The 23,054-nt window shown below is 44.1% G+C and overlaps 1 protein-coding gene across 4 annotated transcripts in view; it reads left to right on the top strand.

Moving 5' to 3' along the window:
* Positions 1–23,054, top strand: part of Stk39 (serine threonine kinase 39) — a 266,876-nt gene that overhangs the window by 93,378 nt on the left and 150,444 nt on the right. For 3 of the 4 annotated variants that reach the window (XR_010064688.1, NM_019362.1, XM_008761922.4), the window contains 4 exon segments: positions 13,359–13,468; positions 13,797–13,898; positions 16,007–16,140; positions 22,945–22,993. Coding sequence is in view for 3 of the 4 variants with exons in the window: in NM_019362.1 (NP_062235.1) it covers positions 13,359–13,468; positions 13,797–13,898; positions 16,007–16,140; positions 22,945–22,993 (395 nt within the window). In the remaining variant the exon portion in view is untranslated. 4 annotated transcript variants of the gene reach the window in all.

The following is a 23,054-nucleotide window of genomic DNA, read 5'->3' as shown; positions in this document are numbered from 1 at the left end:
GATTGGTATTTTGATGGGGATTACATTGAATCTGTTTATCGCTTTTAGTAAAATGGCCATTTTTACTATATTAATCCTGCCAATCCATGAGCATGGGAGATCTTTCCATCTACTGAGGTCTTCTTCAATTTCTTTCTTCAGAGTCTTGAAGTTCTTATTGTACAGATCTTTTACTTGCTTGGTTAAAGTCACACCGAGGTACTTTATATTATTTGGGTCTATTATGAAGGGTGTCGTTTCCCTAATTTCTTTCTCGGCTTGTTTCTCTTTTGTGTAGAGGAAGGCTACTGATTTATTTGAGTTAATTTTATACCTAGCCACTTTGCTGAAGTTGTTTATCAGCTTTAGTAATTCTCTGGTGGAACTTTTGGGATCACTTAAATATACTATCATATCATCTGCAAATAGTGATATTTTGACTTCTTCTTTTCCGATCTGTATCCCCTTGACCTCCTTTTGTTGTCTGATTGTTCTGGCTAGAACTTCAAGAACTATATTGAATAAGTAGGGAGAGAGTGGGCAGCCTCGTCTAGTCCCTGATTTTAGTGGGATTGCTTCAAGTTTCTCTCCATTTAGTTTAATGTTAGCAACTGGTTTGCAGTATATGGCTTTTACTATGTTTAGGTATGGGCCTTGAATTCCTATTCTTTCCAGGACTTTTATCATGAAGCGGTGTTGAATTTTGTCAAATGCTTTCTCAGCATCTAATGAAATGATCATGTGGTTTTGTTCTTTCAGTTTGTTTATATAATGGATCATGTTGATGGTTTTCCATATATTAAACCATCCCTGCATGCCTGGGATGAAGCCTACTTGGTCATGGTGGATGATTGTTTTGATGTGCTCTTGGATTCGGTTTGCCAGAATTTTGTTGAGTATTTTTGCGTCGATATTCATAAGGGAAATTGGTCTGAAGTTCTCTTTCTTTGTTGGGTCTTTGTGTGGTTTAGGTATAAGAGTAATTGTGGCTTCATAGAAGGAACTCAGTAGTGCTCCATCTGTTTCAATTTTGTGGAATAGTTTGGATAGTATTAGTATGAGGTCTTCTATGAAGGCCTGATAGAATTCTGCACTAAACCCGTCTGGACCTGGGCTCTTTTTGGTTGGGAGACCTTTAATGACTGCTTCTATTTCCTTAGGATTTATGGGGTTGTTTAACTGGTTTATCTGTTCCTGATTTAACTTCGGTACCTGGTATCTGTCTAGGAAATTGTCCATTTCCTGCAGATTTTCAAGTTTTGTTGAATATAGGTTTTTATAGTAAGATCTGATGATTTTTTGAATTTCCTCTGAATCTGTAGTTATGTCTCCCTTTTCATTTCTGATTTTGTTAATTTGGACTCACTCTCTGTGTCCTCTCGTTAGTCTGGCTAAGGGTTTATCTATCTTGTTGATTTTCTCAAAGAACCAACTTTTGGTTCTGTTGATTCTTTCTATGGTCCTTTTTGTTTCTACTTGGTTGATTTCAGCTCTGAGTTTGATTATTTCCTGCCTTCTACTCCTCCTGCGTGTATTTGCTTCTTTTTGTTCTAGAGCTTTTAGGTGTGCTGTCAAGCTGCTGACATATGCTCTCTCCTGTTTCTTTCTGCAGGCACTCAGAGCTATGAGTTTTCCTCTTAGCACAGCTTTCATTGTGTCCCATAAGTTTGGGTATGTTGTATTTTCATTAAATTCTAAAAAGTCTTTAATTTCTTTCTTTATTTCTTCCTTGACCAGGTTATCATTGAGTAGAGCATTGTTCAATTTCCACGTATATGTGGGCATTCTTCCCTTATTGTTATTAAAGACCAGCTTTAGGCCGTGGTGGTCTGATAGCACGCATGGGATTATTTCTATCTTTCTGTACCTGTTGAGGCCCGTTTTTTGACCAATTATATGGTCAATTTTGGAGAAAGTACCATGAAGAGCTGAGAAGAAGGCATATCCTTTTGCTTTAGGATAGAATGTTCTATAAATATCTGTTAAGTCCATTTGGTTCATGACTTCCCTTAGTCTGTCTACATCTCTGTTTAATTTCTGTTTCCATGATCTGTCCATTGATGAGAGTGGGGTTTTGAAATCTCCTACTATTATTGTGTGAGGTGCAATGTGTGCTTTGAACTTTAGTAAGGTTTCTTTTACGTATGTAGTTGCCCTTGTATTTGGGGCATAGATATTTAGGACTGAGAGTTCATCTTGGTGGATTTTTCCTTTGATGAATATGAAGTGTCCTTCCTTATCTTTTTTGATGACTTTTAGTTGAAAATTGACTTTATTTGATATTAGAACGGCTGCTCCAGCTTGCTTCTTCCGACTATTTGCTTGGAAAGTTGTTTTCCAGCCTTTCACTCTGAGGTAGTTTCCGTCTTTGTCTCTGAGGTGTGTTTCCTGTAGGCAGCAGAATGCAGGGTCCTCGTTGCGTATCCAGTTTGTTAATCTATGTCTTTTTATTGGGGAGTTGAGGCCATTGATGTTGAGAGATATTAAGGAATAGTGATTATTGCTTCCTGTTATATTCATATTTTTATATGAGGTTATGTTTGTGTGCTTTTCTTCTCTTTGTTTTGGTGCCAAGACAATTAGTTTCTTGCTTCTTCTAGGGTATAGCTTGCCTCCTTATGTTGGGCTTTACCATTTATTATCCTTTGTAGTGCTGGATTTGTAGAAAGATATTGTGTAAATTTGGTTTTGTCATTGAATATCTTGGTTTCTTCATCTACATTAATTGAGAGTTTTGCAGGGTACAGTACCCTGGGCTTGCATTTGTGTTCTCTTAGGGTCTGTATGACATCTGTCCAGGATCTTCTGGCTTTAAATGGGAGAGTTTTCCTTATTTCGGATTTGAAATCCTGCAGATTCTTTGAGTCTTTTGTTATCCTCAATTAATCCTTCTTAGAACTTTGCAAAAATGATGTCAGTTGTTTCCTTGAATACTTGTGGCAACTGGGCCTGTTCTCAGCATTTCCCACAGGGTCTGTCTCTTTTCGGTGTACAGACAGGGGGCTCTGGTTTCGTAGAAGCTTCTGATAGTGGAGCCAGTTCAGTAGAGGTTCACCTGCAAATGGCCACCTGCGAGCGTATAAATGTCGCATTGGAAATTTATAAGTATTAATATTTGATCTAAGACGCACGTGCCTGTCTTTTCGGGTATGGCCAGCTGTAGACCCCCGTGACTTCAGAAGTGTGACTCTGGCTTTGGAAATGATCCTGGTGTCATGTATTTACCTCAGAGCAGTGCTGGCCGCTCAGCAGAGCAGGCTTCGGCGCTGAGGGATCTGAGGACTGCTGAGCCGTTACAGACTTGTGTGTGGAAGTTCAGTCTGTCAGAAGGTCATGCAAGCAGATTGCTCTCGAATCTCCTCAGACTGCCCTTGCAGTGCCTGTGGCAGAGACCCCCCCCCAACCTCCCACAGGAACTTCACCTCTATACTTTCTGACCGTTCATCTGCACCAGGGATCAGTTCCTTCAGCTGGAAAATAAGGAGAGTTGGCAACACGATCTCCAAGGACCTATCTTGTATCAAAACGTTTGCATGGTTCCTCATTAACTGTAATCACTACAGACCTTTCCGGTCCTGTTTTAAATCGTGCAAACCAGTGGGTCATTTCAGGCATGGAGGAGGATGCGAGTAAGCCTAGTTTTGTGTCTGTGGCTGCCATTGTCGGAATATCTTTAAATTAGCCCTTCTATGCGTTGGGAAACTTGGTTTTCCTCTATTCACAGTAAGAGTCATATTCAGTAGGGAGTTGACCATCGATTGGTGTATCTTTGTACTGGAGAAAACTGGCTTCTGCCTGGACCTTCAGCATAGCTGGATTAAGTCTCAAGTTTTCCATTGCAAGGAAACTGGTTCGTGGGAATATTGAGGCTCTACCTAGATGAGGGCCCGCGTCTGGGTAGGCGTCCCTTCTGCTTCCTTTATTTCCGCATTTTAAAACCTTCCTTTGAGGAACATAAAGGCATGCCATCTAGTTTCTTCTCTTATTTTGCTGTCAGAAAAACTTGTGAAATCGTCATTGTCTGATGTTTCGGAGACCATCAGGATGGCCCCTCGCTCTCATTCACCGATGGGGAACATACATTTGTCCAGAACAGCTGACAAATGACCCTCCAGGGCCCAGACTCAGGAAATTCCGCAGGATCATGTTTTGGTCTGTGAATGCCTCAGTCACTATCCTATGAATGGGGCCCTCAGCTACCAAAGCCAGACCAGATCAGTGAGCACCATTTGCTTGTAAGAAGGAAAAATGCAAAATGAAAGGCAGGGCCTGGTGGGAGGCGTGGGGGTGGGGGAGCAACAGTGATGTTTTTAGATGATTCTGGTTTCCCCCCACACTCCACAGACTGTTTCTCTCTGGAGCAGGGCAGGTGGCATTTGATAACTAGTTGTAGATCAGTGGCCAACACGATTACCAAGTCCCTTAAAAGATCAGTGTGTTCCCCGTTATTGCTTTGATGAGATGAGATATTTCCCTCAGTTCATCAGTGTCCCATTTTCCAAATGGGAAAGCAGTGAGCGCAGCTGTAAACCTCTGTGCTTTAACCGGCACCACAGATTCTCTCCCCGTACCACGGCCTCTCCGCTGGGCAGCTGTTCGTGACAGGCAGTTTACAGGAATGTGGTTATACATTCATTTTCAAGATTCTGAATCCCCGTAGAGGTGAGACCGTGCTCGGCTACTTGGCCTTCTGGACGCAGTGGACACAGTTGAGAGTTACTGGATTAAGTAGTTCACTGTCACATTGTCATTTACACTTGTATTGCCCTTGGACGTACCGTGTCACACAATATGTGACCTTATGTACATATAAACTTTCCCCTACATTCTCTTCCCACGGCTGTGGCTCTCTTCTTCTAAGAGTTGAATGAGGGAAGCTGGGGAAATGCTGTGCATCGAGGTCTTCCAGACACAGTGGTTGGCTAGGAGTCCTCACCTTGAGTTCACAGTCAGTTGGTTGAGCATCTTGCCGTAGTGCAGATGCTGATCCAGTGGCTCCGGACAGGGACCTGAGACCCTGCATTTCTGAGATGCTCCTGGTGACACTGCTCCTTCCAGTCCCCGAGGGTCGAGACTCTAGGGCTTTAAAGATAGCTCTCTCCTATTTCCTAGAAGTGTGTTGTTCCAGTCAAGGTTGTGAAATTATTGCTCCAAATAGCAACCAAAAGTTAGACTTTGCTTTCAATGTGTGCTTCATCCCCCTTGAGACACTTCTGCAATTATTCATCTTGAGCTATGCCCCTGGCAGAAAAAGCTGTGCTAATACTGGGGCTGTTTTATAATCAAAAATTGCAGTTCATAGTAAACTGCTTTCTTGCTTTTTTTTTTTTTTTTTACCAAATCCTTTCGGGAATTGCAACAGCTCTGGTTTTTGGTGCATTTGTTCATTCTTGGCAATCAGGCAGTGTGGCAGTGCACATGGATGGCTTGGAGGAAGACAGGAGACTGTAAGTGTTAAGCCTTTGGGTACAAGTCCTAGAGTTGTTGTCTAACGGGAGATTAAGCATCAAGGACGTTGGACTAGCTCCCATATCCAGGAATCTCGGCCACATGGTTTCACAGTTGCTGCAGGGCATCGTGAAGGTCATGGATTCTTTCCTGTTTCCTTTCTATGTCTGCTGGGTCTGAGTGAGCACCATACCTCTGGGTTTCAGAACCCTACTCAGCAGAACCCAGGGACCACTCTCCAGGCCAGGAGCACCTGCCTTCTGTTGATTCTGGCACAGGAAGGGGAGTGTGGGAAGCAAAGGAGCCCATTTAGGTGCAGACTCTCCCACAAGATCTTGCGGAATACTCCCCTCGGATCTCACTCGCTATCTTCTGTGTCAGCCACTGTGCCCGTGGCCCTGTGTCAGCTAGGCTCGTTTTAGTGGGCATGCTGAAAAGCCACTGTCACAAAAGGAAAACTTTTCTAGAAGGAAAGGAGCACTGTTAAGTGTAGGTGGCTGTCTGCTGTCTCAGGGCTTGGTGGCATCTGGGCTCCATCCCCTTAGCCTTTAATTCTGCTCCTGGCCCAGCAGGGTTCTGAAACCCAGAGTTACAGTGCTCACTTGGACACTTAACGTGTCCCCTCTGCCTCCTTTGAGGAAGTACTGTCCTGAACTCTCTCCTCTGTTCCTCAGTTGCAGGTTTCCCAGCTGATAGGAAGGAGGTCATGGCCTCCGGGTTTCCATTTAAGACTTGGCTCTCAGTGCCTGGAGGCCTGAAGACATTTTGAGGATGGCACTACTCCAAGAAAGCTAGAGGTTGCTGTGATCTGATTCATAAGCAAAGATAAACTGGTGGACAAAGACCAGGTTTAATCACTTGTTAGAAAAGTGAAACAACCGGTTGGTTACTTGGTCAGTTCAAGAAATTGATGGCACTTGGCTGGCTTTTGGGGAAGCTTACCTTGAGAAAAGGCAACACAGGAAGCTGGGTGGCTTCTGAGGCATGCTGACTTCTGGCCTCGGAGGAGTTTCCTCATTCCCCAGCGCCAATCTTGAGGCAACCATCGGGGATTGGGGAGTTGATCAGTGTTTCAAGGTCAAAACTCTACTTTAGGAAGAATGACTTTAGGAAGAATTTGTACGTTGGACTGCACTTTAAAGAGGCACACCTGACTCTCTAGTTGAGGAAGCCATGGCTCTCTCTGGTCCTGCTTTTCCTCCCTCTCTAAGAAATGGAGGTGAAGGGGCAGCTGAGTGTCATTTGTTGCTTCCCTTGTTGTTGTTGTTGTTGTTATCGTCATTATTATTATTATTATTATTATTATTATTATTATTATTCATGCCTATCGACTCATGCAAAGGCCACTCTTGCACCTGTTTCCTCATGTCTGGTCTCCCTGGGGAGGCAGTTGTGTCTAAAACACAACTCTGCAAGCTCATGCTGTCAAGGCTCCAGGCCTTGCATTCTACCAGGAACGGACAAGATCCAGTGGTGCTGACAAACATCCCAGTGCACACTGACACATACCCCAGTCTAGACAGCACAAGGAACATGAGATACATTGCTAAAACACACATTCTGTAGTTGGTTCCGAATAGAACGGAGACGAGTTCGCCTCTGTTTTTGTATTGTTACTGTGCAGGTTGCACAGTAATGACTTAAGCCACAAAGTTCTTCACGTGCTTGTTAGGGGTCTGTCATTTTAAGGAACCTGTAGGCTTGGAGAGATGGCTCAGTGGTTAAGAGCACCGACTGCTCTTCTAGAGACCATGAGTTCAATTCCCAGCAACCACATGGTGGCTCACAACCATCTGTAATGAGATGTGATGTCCTCTCCTGGTGTGTCTGAGGACGGCTACAGCGTACTTATATATAGAATACACGAATGAATCCTTAAGGAACCTGTAGAGCTCAGGGAAGCCCAGATGCTGCAGGGGCTGAGGACGGTAGGCATTCAGAAGGACATTTCAGTTTGACAGCCTTTCATAAAGGGGTTGGAGAAATGAAAAACAAACAAACTAAAAAACAACCAAAAAACCCCAGCTTCAAGTTAAATTAGAAAGAGGTTGTTTTTGATGACATGAATAGAACATTCGGCTGGAGAACCTTGAACTACTCTTTCTGAGATGCATAATCACAGCTTGGTCTTTACTCCGGGAAAACTTGGTCGTGCAGAATATCAATCCCCGCCCCCTCCAATCCATTTTGATCTCCTTCGCTTTCTTTTAGAAGGACTGTGATTTTATTTTAGGCCCTCTGTCACTGTGTTCTTTGGCAAGTCTTGAGTCTTCTCGTTCCTTCCTCCTTTTCGATTCCAGTATCCACTAAGTCACAGATCCCTCTCTGTTAATTGCACTGCTGAGTTACAGCTGCGGTCGGCCCCCCGCTGCCAACCCCTTTCCTTTCCTGTGCAGTTTTGCACGGGCTTTCCCAACGTTTCTTCTCAGCCACTTTGGTCCCTGCTGCTCGTTGGACCAGGTGCAAACTCTATTTGCCGTGAGCAGCCCCCGAGCGCGGACCCCTCAGGCTTCTCACTCAGCTGTTCGACTTTATAAAACCTTGGCCTCTAGTAACAGGGACCGCTGGTAGCTAAGACCTCTCCAGGATGACCGCCTCCGAGGATATGAGGGCAGGCTTCTCTCTTCACCTAGCCACTGCTGAGGACTGAAAGTTTACTGTCTGTCTTATATGCTATGAATTACCTTTAGAAAGTTTTGAACTATCAAATATAATCCTGTTTTTCTCTAAGCAGATATTGAATTGACCCAGTGTCAGTGTTTTCTATGCAAAGTTTCATATATGTATGAGAAAATACATTTACATTATATACCAATATATTAATGATATATAGATTAAAATACTACATCTTATTGGCTGATTGATGGCGAGTACTGCTATTTACTGGACTGCCTCTCCACCACAACATCTGTCCCTTTTAGAGAACAGCAGGTGTCATGAGAAGCTGTGGTAGGCAAGGGCTGGTGACTTAATGGAGTCCTTCTAACTCTTGATGATGTTCATTTTCAGACTAATTAATGATGTTCATTAGCTAGGGAGCCCCTAGAAGGTTCTCCCAGTTTGTCCTGTAAGCTCAGGGAAGTCACTGGTCTCATCCCCTATGGGTGAATGAGACATTCCCTTGCGGCAGGCACACCAAGAATTCGCACACAGGTCTCTTTTGAACCTGAGTTTGGTGTCAGTAAACCAAGTCTACACAGGAATACCAGGGAGTGAATCTGTATTTGGGCTCGACTGGCATTTTTTATTATTTTCACATAAGGTGAAGAAAAAAAACCTCTCAAATACTTTACAACTTTTCTGTGCTGAGAATCTCCATTGTCACAAGCAAAGTCTGCTTCCCGGCATCCAGTAGGCTCCAAGGAAGTCACCATTTTCCGCCATCATAGATTCCTGGCATTTGACCTTGCTCTTACTCATCGATACTTAGATACAGAGAATAAGAATGCTCGTAGCAACCTCTGCAAACCAGGGGGTTCCAGGTCCTCTCCGAGGCCAACCGAGCCCCAGGGTTATGTATGGTATTACGATTAGAATATCACGCTGCTGTGTTGACTTTAGACACTGTAACAACATAACTGGCAGACTGAGTTTGTAGACTACATCGGGCAGGAGGGGTTGCCTTTTCCCATTGTTTTTGCTTTCTTTTTTAAAATGTGTGTTTGTTGCCAACTGTAAAAGGAGCACAGAAGCTTTTTCTGTAAAGACAGCGGTGTTTGTTTCCTCTGGGAATCTGTGAAGGCAGCAGCCCAGGTCTGTGTTTCCTCTCTGGCGACTCACTCACTCCTCAGGCTGAGTGGCAGATGCTTGCCTGAGACCTGGGTAGGAGGTTGCTGAGGGAGAGCCGGCCTCCCTGTAGAGCCCAGCCTTCCCAGCGCTAAAGCTGAGCATCAAGTGTCTTTAGTCACAAGGACCATGGTACCCAGGACCTGGCCTCCTTTATGGTTTCTCACAGAAATACGTGAGTTTTTCTTTGGCTCCAAGCCTGGGCTTTGCCAACGTAGTGCCTTTGTCTGGAATTGGTTTCCTGTCAGCTTACTTGTCCCGCTCCTTACCTCATCTTCAAGGCCAGCTCTAAGGTTCATTTTGGATATTGTCTATGGTGACAGTTACAGCCTGTGTGACCTCCCACACAGACACCATGACATTTGGTTGTACATGCTGTGCTGTTGTGTCTTAGTTCATGTCTTATCCTCCTGAGATGGTAACATCTTAAGATCTTTCTCACTCATATTTCATGTCTGCTCCTGAAGAATGCTGACGCCCCACCCTCCGTGGCTCACTTATGCCATTTGTTAAAAGGTGAGAACAGTATGTTGTCCATCACCCTGAGGAAAATTCGAGACTTCTGAAATGAAAGGAAAAGAAAACTAGACCTAATTGATAAATCTGGTAAGAACAAGCAAACAGAGGCCCAAAAAGGTTACAAGTAACAGTTGAGGTGTGGGCTGGTGTTAGTCTTGTACACCAGGACACCTACCTTCTGTCTCTCAGTGTGTGGCCGTCTCAAAATCAGATAACTACAGTGTTCCTGGTCCTCTTCAGGGCTCTCCATTTGTGCACCCTGAGGAAGACGACCAATCTCAAACGATACTTGACAGAATAGGCAGGTGTGATGAACATGGATCAAAGGAATTGGCGATGACCAAGGTGCCAAGGATGCCTGGGTCCCTGAGGACTCAGAATAGCACTGCCTGCAGTCAAGTGGGGGAGGGAACCCTGTGTGCTAAGTACAGGTATTGTATGTAGCCAACACTGGGGACACTAAGAGCTACTGACATCAGTAGAAAAACATTTTGTTGGGGCAGGAGGTCCTGGTTGGATCTGGGAATAGGGGTAGATGTTCAGGAGAGGAAGGGGTTGATATTTATGTGTTAGGCTAAAAGGCTTCGATTTCACCCAAAGGGCCAAGAGTGTCTTACCAGGCTTTTAAGGACCCCTCCGGCCTGTGACTTAGAGGCCCAGACTTGATTCTGGGACTGACAGGAGCAGGATATAGGGACGCAGGAAGCTGCCACAGGACTTTCATCAAAAAGTAAGTTGGCTTAAAGGAGGAACTGATTGGGGGAAGGAAAGGAGTGAATGGATTCAGAAGAGTTTGGAGCCCTTCCCTGCTAAGGTGACAGAACTCCTCCTAAATGTTTCCCTACAGTAGCTTTTACCCACATCCTGCAAAAGCACAAGGGCAGGCTGACTGGACTCATTTGACTTTCTGTTGCCAGAAACATGTGCATAATTTCTGACCCACGGTTGTCTGACCTCATCAGCTGTATGCAGGCATCTCTAGGAGAACCCCATTTCTCTTCACTGTTCTTCCCTTCAGATGTATACTGTCTGAAGAGAACAGAACGTACCGATTTTCCTGTTTGTATAAGTGCACTATGTTCCTCTGTTGAAGATCCTCAGTATGGATACATTGTTCTATATTCATATTGGCCACACATAGTTGCAAATTGTAGCTATTCCATAGTTAATAGTTCTGAGGGGATGCTAGGATTGGTGTTTTCTTTTCTGCTTCTGGATCCCCCCCCCCTTTTTTTTTTGCTGTGCTTTAAAGACATTTAACCATCTGTTTTTGACTTGAGAGTAGATGTTCTCAGCTGAGGCTGTGACTAAGCCTGGGACTCATGCGAATCATGGAAGACACATGGAAGAGGCATTGTCAATAGTTAATTGCTCTATTTACCTTTCATAGCTATTATTTTTAGCTTCTCAAATATATTGAGTAAGCAGGTAGAATTTTAAGGAATTGAAGAATAATAACTATAGTTTAATTGGCTCCCATCTTTAAAGGTTAACTTTAGTTTAAGGATCTGATATTTCCTCAAAGCAGCCTTTATCCACATTATTTATAGATAATACATTTATTTGATATTGTCGTATTGTAAGATTATTTCAATAAAAATAGTATTGAATTCTTTGTTGAACTTCTTGAGGGAAATATAAGTTAAATTAAAATTTATATTTTTAAAAGCCTTAGAATAGTCACTCACAGGTAGTAGATACTTAACAAATGACCGTTTACTTGATTCCTCTGTGAGCTACTGGGGTGTAGTCATTCAAAGAATTTCAGAGTAGGCTCCGTGTATGGAAATTAAATTGATGGCATTTGTCGAAATATAACTTATGTTCAATATTAACACACAAGTAGTAGTAGAACAAAAACGTCATTTCTTAATATTCATTTCATTTACTTGTAACCGATGTCCTGTTGGGAGATGACTATGTTATTTGTTGGGAATTGAATATGTTTTAACTGTTAATAAAGCCAACATATTTGCACTTACGAGGCAACATAACGGTTTCTGGCATGATAGTGCTGGGGTCTAAAGCAAACCCCCTGTATGCCTCTGGTGTAGGCTTGTACTTGAGGCTGTTCTTTGAAGTGCTGGCATCCTGACTGTCAACAAAGAGAACCAGCAAAAGAGAATCATAGCAGAGCAGCATTGCCCCAGTCATACTGCAGAGTGTCCTGCGACGTGGTGAGCTTCTGGCTGGCACCTAGTTTTGGCAGACAGGGTGCTACTCTGAGGCCCTGGCTGCCCGCAAGTGTTGGGGCTAGAGGCATGCACTGCTGCCCTCTGACCTTTCTATCTACCACTTCACTCTCTGCGGATATTTGATGCGGCTGATACCAAGAAGTGTGCTAGTCCTGAGTGGTTGGCTCTTTATCAGCTGATTTTACTCTATGCAAAAATGTAAATGAGGGTGCATGCATTAGTTAGCAGCAGCTGTCCACTACTGCCAATGACAGAAGTTGTTTTTGCAGATTTGTCCATATGCATGTCCAGTATACCAAGTAATCTCACACACCAAACTTCTAGTATGTAGTGGGTATTAGGAAGAGTATCGTGGTTTTGGCCAGTGCGATAGCTCCCTGGGTAAAAGTGTTTGGCACACAAGCCTGTAGGCTGTGAGTCAGATCCCAGTGCTCCAGTAGCCAGGTGGGAGGGGGAGAAAACCCTGCAAGTTTGTGGCTTGCCAGTGAGCGAGCCTGTAGTTCGTAGCACTGCAGAAGCAGCAAGAGAGACAACGCCAATGCTGTGCAAGATGAGAAGCAATTCTGAAAACTGCTGACCTCCACAAGTACATGATGTGCATGCATCTGTACACTGGATAAACTTATGGGCACGCCACAAGCATGCACACTCACAGACACATGCACTCATGTACACATGCACCTAATAAGTAAAGTAAGAGATAATTTTAAATCTATGTATCATTCCATCTACAACGTAATGAAAATTATCCAGGAAATTTTGAAGGGGGGGAAGGGGAAAAAAACCCCAATCTTTCTTGACTTAGCCTTTCCTTTGAACAACCAGTTGCATAAGGACAAACTTAAGCTTTGAGTACCTGATATGTGGCCTTGCTTTTGTGATTTTGGCCAAGATATTAATATATACTGTTTAGGGCATGATGATATGAGATGAATTCATTTTTTTCTTTATAAAATCAACTTTTTTTGAGCATTGGTAACTTAGAATTAAATGGGCTAGAAAATCACAATAAAAAATAACTATATTACATACCACTCTTACTTCCTCGAGTTTTATTCTTATTAGTGACTAAGGGAAATAAAAGCTTAAATAAAAGCCAAGACATTTTATATTCTGGGCTTTTGAAATGTGTTTATGCTTTCATTGGTATGGTAATTAGAGGAAACCGTGACCTTGTGTACTGTCTTTAGAAAGCTTTCTGTGGTTTGGTGGGCTTGCCTGGCCCATTGCCTCTGATAGCTCGTTCGTTCTGCAGGGTAGAGAAGGGCAGGTGGCAGACAGCAGGGTGAGCCTGGCTTGTGTCTGAGAAACTCCATGAGTGTGTTTGCAGCGATCCATCACCACCCTAGGGCCCAACAGGGAGGGATGAGATGCAGATCAGGATTTATGAGCCACATGGAACATAAAATAAAGTTTGTTTTTTCTTTTCAGATTTTGGAGTAAGTGCATTCTTAGCAACAGGGGGTGATGTCACAAGGAATAAAGTCAGAAAAACATTTGTTGGTACCCCATGTTGGATGGCCCCTGAGGTCATGGAACAGGTAAAAAACAATTGTTACCTTGATTGCTGTAGTACGGGAATACATATCATTGATATATCTATATTGAGTGTGTCTAATTAATCTAACGTAACACAGATCTGATGCTCTGCCGGTGTTCCTTCATTTCAGTCAGTTATTGTAGTCGTAGAATGTATCACACAATGTAGATTTAAATTCCTGATTGTCAGCTAACCCTTAGCAAACCACACTGACATTTTATAAATAGCGTCAGATATCTGACACAGTAGTGGGTGCACTGATGTGTAACAGGCCTGCCACATGATTGTGGGTGATTTTTTTTCCTCTTTATCTTCTTTGCCCTTCTTAGGTGAGAGGCTATGACTTCAAGGCTGACATGTGGAGTTTTGGAATAACAGCCATTGAATTAGCAACGGGAGCAGCGCCTTACCACAAATACCCTCCAATGAAAGTAATGACTGCCAGCGAGGACTATGGGGTTGGAACTGTGATGGGGGCGGGGAGTGTGGGGGGTGGGGGGCATGGCTTCTCCCGAACATGCTTATTTTCCGCTTAGACTTGTGGGAGTTCGAGGGGGAATTTGGCCAAGTTGAGGGCTGACTCACGTTCTCACGCGCTGAGTTGACAGAACTGGTGCAGTGCCCTGCACTCTGCCTTAGTGCAGAGTTGAGCAGATAGATGTGTGGCTCTTGGAAGGGCAGGATGATCTCGGGTCTTTTCTACACAATCTGAGAATGTACTAGGAGGCCGTTGCTCTTGCAGACGGATCTCAGACTGCTCTCTGTCTTTCCTTTTAAAATAAGGATCGTGGATTCCATTTTCAGCCTGCTCCCCGACCGTGGTGTTGTGGCTCATCTGATGGGAGGGAGGGAGTGAGTCACGGTGTTTTGAAGCACCATATACTTTGGGTACTATTTTCGGGTTTCTGTTATTCTCCTATCTGCTCTACCTCCGGGAGGGTGGCAGAATTTCTAACTCCCCCAACTAGACTTCGTCTCGAGGCTGCTGTTGTTCAGTGATAGTCATGAAGTTGTTTCATCAGAACTCTGCTCTATGCCGGTTTTATTTTTCAACTTGTATTTTTTAGAAAATTTAAAAGAATTGAATCTGTTTATAAATAGGTTCCCTGACTCTAGTGGTGTTCATAAAGTGGGCAGTGGGGTGGGGCTTCGGGATAGAGCCAGTGCTTAGGGAGTGTGGGTTCGGGATTGACCCCCGTTTGTTTCCCAACCTCTCCCCCAGCCCAGTACTTTCTTATTGTAGGAAACTTGAAAGCGCTAACAGAAAGAGGCAGGTTGAACAATCACCCGTGATCTCACCAGCCACAGATAATCTGTCAACGTTTTAGCAGTGCTAATTTACTACTTAGAAAATATTGTTTGTGATTCTGCCCAGGACTTCCCTTGTGCTGAACAGATAGTACCGCTGGGCTTACACCCCATACCCTGGTTTATGTCTATTTCTGTCTAAAATTTTAATACAGTTAAAATGTCAATGCATCTCTTTATGATTTTTTTTTTTAAGCAGAAGGTTTGAAGTTGACATGTAAACCATACAAGAATTTTTTATGGAAAATATACCGGAGGAACTCTGAGAACTCCGTCTTTTATCCATGTTTTATTTTTTATGTTTCTTCATCTCCCTGTCTCCCCTTGATTTCCCACCTGAATCTAAAGAGGCATTTGTTAATCCCAGTTTGCCGCCCGCCCACCGCCCACCGGGACTTTGTGTCTGGAGTTCACAAGAGCCCACGTCTCCTCCGGCTGTTGTCTTTCACAGACAACAGCCACTTTTAACATTGATCTACTCACAGGCCTCAAAGTGTTCCAAAGGAGTCTTGACACGTATAGCATTTGCATAAATTAGGCCCGATTTATGCATTAAGGAGGTTCATTCATTTTGGAGTTCAATCGCATGCTATACAGTCTTCTCCCTTTTACAGTAAATACTCCTCTTAGTGGGAAAGAGTAGAATTATTTCCTTTTTGATTGAAACTTTACTTTGTTTTGTCTCCTGCCATGTAGCACAGTCTTTGATATGATGATAGTTTTTTTGTACCTTATAATTCAATCCTGACCATCAGTATCTTCTTATTTCATTTTTTTTAACCAAGCCCTTTAGCAGTTTTCTCGTTTTGTGTTCTCTTTACCTCCTGGGATGCTCTGGCTTTATTTTTAGGGTTGCTAATACGTTTCAGGAGCCCTGACTGAGTACATCGGGTTCTGTGCTTATAAATGGCCTTCACACTTGAATGTCCCTTTGTCTCCTGACCACCAGCAGCTACATGTTCCCTGAGGTCCCGTGAGAGCTAGCTAACTTCCCAGAAAACATGTTTCCTTGTGGCCCTGAGAGACCATTCTTAACAGACAGAGCAAATTTCTTAAGTTCTGTCCACGAGAATAACCAAAGGGATAAGGAGGGTGTGGGCAGATTCAAAATCATGGGAAACGCATGTCCATAACCCGGTCAAGGAAGTTCTTTGATGCTTTTGTGGGAAAGCTGAAAATCCCATCTTGGCTCACTCAACAGAGACCCGCTCCTCTTTTGTTTTCGCCGCAGGTGCTAATGTTGACTTTGCAAAATGACCCGCCCACTTTAGAAACCGGCGTAGAGGATAAAGAAATGATGAAAAAATACGGCAAGTCCTTCAGAAAGTTACTTTCACTGTGTCTCCAGAAAGATCCTTCCAAAAGGTATGCCACATCCAGAGTGGGATCCAGTGACCAGCTTTGAGTTTCCACAAAGCTATGTTTGTGGATGAGAAGAATCTACCTCGTTCTGGCGTCATCCTGTTAGCGGCAGAAAGCCCGAGTCTGCGGGGGAGAGAAACCAGTGTAGCACAAGGGGGAGGGGGCGAGGGCGAGGGCGGGGGCGGGAGGAGGGGGAGGGGGAGGAGGGAGGAAGAAGCCTGGGAGGTGGAGGAAGAATCGATCCTGCTTGCTCGGGGTAGGCGGGTAGGTGCAGTCACCGAGGAAAAGAGACAAAGCAGAGGTCAGAAGACTCTGACAGGGGTGAAGGAGGCCGAGCTTACATCACAGACTACACAGGTTGAGCTGACTTCCCAGGATAGGAACATCCGGCTAGCTCCAGTCTGAACCAGGCCGAGTTACTGCATTTTGCATGAGCTTCCTTTTAGTTGCAGAACAAGTTGTTTGTGCCTTTAACTGATTAGCAGCCGAGAAAAGTTTACTTAGAAAGATTAATCATGTAAGCGGAAGCAAATGGCTTTAAACCCAGTGTTTCCTCTGTATTCTTACCTTACTGCCCTGCACAGGAACAATTGTTTTTTGAATCTGTTTCTCCTTTTTAATCCTGTGACTTTGAAATAACCCTGACATTGACAGTGTAACCCAGAGACCTTTATCATCTAAAGGAGAGTTTTAGTGATGCAAACCAGTGGCAAGCCTACTCCTTATAGAAATTTGGCATCTCCCTAACAGACCTGACAGTCCTCTGTCTATCATAAGTCCACCCAAGATGCCGATTTTCTACTTAGATTTAATATAATTAATAATAATAATAATAATAATAATAATAATAATAATTCTCTTCTGGAAGTCTCCCATTCAGGGATGGAACCTTGTTGTTAGAAGGCATTGCTTTATTCCAGTCATAAACTCTTCAATTTATTAAGCTTTTAAAACTTTTTTTTACAGCATGATGGTCAGTTAGGCCTCTCTAACTTAGAAGCAATCTTTCTGGTATTTTGTGACTATTTGCTATTGCAAGTTTTTAATTATTCCCAGCAAAAAGTCCTCAAATGCCCAACATTTCTCTTGTTCTTACGCTTGGTTTTCAGGGATTAGCTTTCCTCCAGTGATCTTTCCCTGGACTTACTTGCCACCCTCCTGTTGGCAACAGTGCTCTAGGATTTTAATTTTGTTTATCAGTTCCTGTTTACCCACTCTTTTTGGGGAGGGCATCATTGCTACAAAGAAAATTTTATATTACAGAGAACTGGTCGAACCTCGGCCCCTGGTGCTAGCTAGCCTGGCGTTTCTGCTCAGTTCTGTCTTCACAGACAGCCCTTAGCATTCTGGAACAAGGTGATGCTCCCCCTAGTGGCTATAACAAGTAATGCCACCCAACTCTGAAAATGGTTCCTCAGGGTAGACTAACATGTTAGTGTGATTAGTGACAGGTTAGTGATTTAGATTCCAGCGTAGTGTATTTAACAGACTTTTAAGCGTTTTCGATTCTTGGTAAACCTAAAGACCTTCCCAGTTTTATCCTCACGCTGTGCAAACTGTTCTCTATTAGAGAAGTTGTAGACCATTAGTGCCCCACCCACTCCCCAGAGGCTCTTTCCGTTAATAAAGAGACAGACATTGAAGATGGATGTGAGGAAAAACACAGGCAAACACAGGGACAGATCATCACGGATTGGGAGTGTGGGGAGAAGGGTGTTGTTGAGACAACATGTAACTTAGAACACAGCCAGTATGAAATACACAAATAAGCATTTATGCACATGACAAAGTTTTGAAATGGTGACATTTCCAGAACATTTTTACTCCCTCTGCTCTGTGCATGCAGTTTAAGGCTTTCTGCTTTCTGTCTGTTATTTTTTTCTTTCTGTAGTTTTTTAATATCGAATGGGATTCCGAGCTCTATTCTTTCTCATTCTCGTGACTTAATTTCCTTATCTATGTAATGGGTGTAGTAATTCTCGTTTCAAAGGATTCATCCGTTCTAAGGATGGGGTGGAATGACACCGGAGGGAAGCAGCACAGCCTGGGGCGGGCTCCTGAGCTCAGGAAACAGAGTATGCCTTCATCATTTTCCCCCACCCTAGCAGGGAGTCGCTGTCACTTTACATACTAGTCACAGTATGCTAATGCTGTCTCTTTCTAAAATCACTACCACACAGTATGCTTTTGTTGACTGACACAACAAATTGAGGTTTTTAGAAGGACACACTCTTCTTTCCATGTGGAGACTCATGGGAGTTTGCCATGTGGAGGTGATTTAAATCCTCTGAAGAGAGTTTCCGGAACAGAAACCAGGTTCAAGAGGCTTTCGGAGTTGAAGGGAAGCTGCTAATTCTTGTGTGTTTGTGTTGCCTGCGTTCGTTCGTCTCCCTGCAGTCTTAAGTGTAGCTGACAGGCAGGAAAGCCATTGCTGAGACGTGAGCAACCAGACACGGGCAGACACGGTGGCAGGGATGCCCAGGACAGATCTTCTCCTGTGCTCGCATGCTGACACATAGTTGAGGTGTAGGAGCCCTGTGCCCCATGGGAGTTTGTGCTTTGCATTCGCTCCAGCAGAGTTGCTTCTGTTTGCATAGAGGAATATGCTGTTATTTCCTAATAAAATGAGCCTTGACCTTATAGCTTACATATTCCTAAATGGCAGCAACCTCTAGAAAGAGTGAGCATTTACGTTGAGCACTAAGGGTGTGTGTGTGTGTGTGTGTGTGTGTGTGTGTGTGTCAGTGTTGCATAGGTAAATGTGTCAGAAATGAGATAGACTGGGATATTGCTCTGCCGAGGGAGGGTGGGAGGGCTGTGCAAAGCAATTCTGCCCCGGGTCAGTAAGCTGTTCAAATTTATTAAAGCACGTTGTTAGAACTGTTTAGAGTGTATAATACTCAACCCTGAATCCTCTGAGATTTGTTTTAGTCTCAGCGGACTTTGGCCCATCCATATGTATCTGAGGAATCTGGTGAGAGTTTTCTTCTGATAATATGGGCACTTGAATACTGCCTTGTTTTTATGGATTTCAGACTCCGTCATCATTTATGGCCTGGACAGTTTCAGGTGCTGGCAGCATTTTTAGCATCTCTTGTAAAAGAGTGTTTCCTGTCACGTTACCTGGACACTGCTATGTGATGGTTAGCAGGCACGTGAGAGGTGGCCGTGAAGATCCCTTGCTCCAGCAGAACTCAGTTAGAGGGCAGGCAGGGTTGATGACCTCGCAGAAAGCATTTTGTGGTTGTTTGTGTGAACCTGAGTTCAGATGGGCGGGCACCTCTGCCTGCCTCTCACTTTCCTTCCCCTCGTTTCTCCTGCTTTCCCATGCCCCTGCTTTCCCATGGAGGTAGCTTGCCAGATGTGTGGTTTTACTCTATAAAGCTACGAACACTTTGAGCTGACTTCAGTACAAACCAGTGACCTGCTGTTGAATTGTTCTCTGTGTTGAATTAGAGTGACCTGCCACTTAACAATTGTGTCTATTTTAGAGAGAGAGAGAGAGAGAGAGAGAGAGAGAGAGAGAGAGAGAGAAGAATGAGGACTTGTAAGCCACCCTTTTCCTTACTTTATGGTATCATTGTGATGAAGGGTAAGGGTGGAGTGGAGGGGGCAGGAAAAGATTTTCTCTGCAATATGCTTTCCCCTCCTTTATAGTTTTGGTTGCCATAGAAATGACCTTTCTCAAGAAAGGAAAGAATTTTCCCAGTACTGTTTCTCAAGGTCAGTCCAGCATTCCACAGCCTTCTCTCTACCTTGGTTTAACATTTGACCTTTGGAGTGCACAAGGAGCGTGAGGGGTTACTGGGGAAAGGGAAGATCATTTTGGGTGTGCAGCTCTGCACCTCTGCTGTCCCCCACTCTTTGTTTTGCTTTGCTAGTTCCAGCCTCGTTTTCAGCGCATTCCCTGCCCCCTCTGCTCTTCCTCACTGTGTTGAGCAGATGCTTTAGACTTCAGTGCTGGCTAAAGTTAGCTGCAGGAGTTACAGCCCTGGCTCAACTGTCTGCCAGCATTGCTTTCACTTCATGCTGGGCTGTGAGATTGAGCTACAGTAGTCTGCTGTCGTGTGCTGGGCACGGGGAATATAAAAATGATTGCTACCGGCTCTTTTGCCTTGGGGGTGCTTGTGACATGACAAAGTACAGCTCTCGGACAGGGATCGTAGATGGAGATGAATGGAGGAGGGGAGTGGGAAAAGCCCAGTTCCTAAGCTAGCAAGCAGCCGTTCCCAGCAAAGAGCCCTGCTCACGGAAGGTGGGAGAAGAGTGCCCAAAGGTGTTGACATCTGAATTGTTTCCTGACTTATGGGCAAGGTGTACCAGTTGGCTATGTGAAAGGCTGCTTTGAGTCAAGCACGGCATGCTTTGTCACGGTCTAACGAGGGACAGGTAAGAACCCCAACACAGTTGAAGGCAAACTTATGTGAGGTTGACAGAGATAACCTGTCTTTAGGATCATTGAGCTCGATTTGGTTTCTTCCAGGAGATGGCATCTCTGTGGGTAGGCAGCACAGGCCGATGGGCAAGACTGATATACAGCAAAATAGTAATCGATGGGTCATGTAAAATGGCTAATCTCCAAAATTCTTTGCTTTTAAAACAAGATGTAAACTCATGCATTTAATGAGTGTGCCAAGAGATATGGCTCTCCTGTTGTTTAGACCTTTATTTAAGCGAAGCAGGTATCAATTAGCAGCTGTTTTAGTGGATGCGTGACTCGGGCTTCTTTGAGAAGGACTTGTGACTACCACTCCTGAAATTTAAAGGAAAAAGCGGTGTAATAATAACAATCTGCCTTGTACGGAAATACAGATTTTGACCCTCAGACTAAGGCAGACAATGACACATCTCAGCAGTAGCTGCTGCCTAGCATTTTAGGCACAAGGACACTTTCTACCCTTGTACCCTCACCCCAGTATCTCTTTGTACTTTAGCTAGCCTGTGGAAATATTGATGTCCCATGATACTGTCTTCTCCCTTCTAATTTGCCATTATGAAAGATTTAACACACAGAGAAAGTGTGGAAGGTGGCTTAGTGACTGCTCCAGTCTCCCCTGGTCCACCCTCATGAGCATCTCCCATCCTTCGCACGTGCAGTCTGTTTACTCAGTTGTCGGAAAGGAAGGGGCCACACTTGACTGCATGCTTCTTCCAAACAAGGTCGTGTGCCTGCGTCCATAATGTCTTCCCACACTTAAGAGAGCAAGCAGTCTACGAACCTCTTCTATGCAGTCAGCTCACAAATTTCTAAATGCCTTGTAATTTTTGCTGCTTCCTTCCTAAACCCAGTGTTTAGTCAAGGACAGGGAGCCGCCTTTGGCTTTGTATTTTAAGCCTATTTTGATCGAATACTTCCTTCATCTCGTACCATTTCTCCTCTTGGAAGATGAGGGAATTCCTCATCCTGAAGATTATCCTACAACCTACCCCTGTCTCCATTCCTCCTACTTCCTCCCTCTTCCTTGCCCCACCCCTTTCCTTTTCTTAATGTAGGACATAGTCTCTTGGATGTTAGGCAAGTGCTCCTCCATTGACCAACGTCTCTCGCCTTGTCTGGATGAGCATTATTAGGGCAGCTCCCCCCGCCCCTTTGTACAGACACAAATAGCGAAAGCTGATGTGAAATGGATTCCTAATTAAGGGAGTATTGACCAAGGAAGCTATTCTTTATGGACGATTGTCGATTGAACACAGAAGGAATGCTAAAAGTAGGGAATCAATGTCCTGCTACCTCCCGTGAAATATTTAAGGCAAAGATGGTGAATCACAGGGGAAGGTTTTTTAGCAACAAGATGTCCACACAGCGCCAGGACGCCACTCAGCAGGACGCTAGCTACTTGCTGTGGAGAAAGCAGACCTTCCAGTGCAGAAGTTGGATGCTAAGCAGTTAAACTTAGCATCACTAACAGTGGATGAGCCCAGCCATCACCACTCTGTGAGATTGCACTGGCAGGGTCATGGCTGTCCCTGAGAGCACAGCTTGATGAGGGTGGATCCAAACTGTGTTTTGAATTTCAGAGTCTTCTGAACTTTGGAGTATTTACAAACTCAACCAGTTAATGCATCTCCTGTCCAAACTCCGCAGTCAGAAATATTTCTAAATGTGTAGTTTTATGGTCAGCCCCATCACCATTCATAGGCATGATGAAATGTCTCTGAGCCTTCTGGACCTGACTTTGAGTTTACGGCACATAGAGTAGAGAGAAACGGGTCACGTGATCCCATAAGGAAGTAGACATATCCAGAAATGCTTTTAAGTGAATTTGCATTTTATTGATCGCTGTGGCATTTTTTCCTTGAAGAAAAAAAAAGTGGTCTATATACAGTCGAAGCAGTCGATTGAACACTGCCCAGGCTGAGCCGGCACACAGTCTGTGAGTCCTTCTCAGTAGATGCTGCTCCTTGGGAATCACAGAACAAAGTTCACCCCGTCATCCCTTTGACAAGGTCACGTTGCAGTTTGTATGGCTTCTTAATAACATAGGAATTGAGCTCCCAGTGCTTGCTCTGCCAGCTTTGAGAAACGCCAAAGTTGACATACTGAAGTATAAGCACGAAGGCTGGATAATCGATTGTGCCCAAACCTTAACTCGCAAGAGTTTACGTGTTCGGCAGTCGAGGAATTTGGAAAGAACTAGAAAACCGACATTGCTTTATTCCGTGGCAGATTGTGACTAGCACGGTTGTTGGTTTTGCTTGCCCTAAGATCAGTCATCCAGAAATGCTCTAAAGTTAAGCTGTAGCGTCAAAGCAGTATATTTATTATGTGGCGTTTGTTTCAACTCTAATTTATTATTGATCTTTCAGGCCCACAGCAGCAGAACTTTTAAAATGCAAATTCTTCCAGAAAGCCAAGGTAAGCCATGCTTAACTGCCCTCCCCCAACTCCCAAGTCATTCTGCTATTTGAAATGGCTG

This window comes from Rattus norvegicus, chromosome 3, assembly GCF_036323735.1.
Source record: "Rattus norvegicus strain BN/NHsdMcwi chromosome 3, GRCr8, whole genome shotgun sequence".
NCBI classification, from domain to species: Eukaryota; Metazoa; Chordata; class Mammalia; order Rodentia; family Muridae; genus Rattus; species Rattus norvegicus.
The sequence above is the reverse complement of the archived record's forward strand: the minus strand, read 5'-3'. Positions and strand labels throughout refer to the sequence as shown.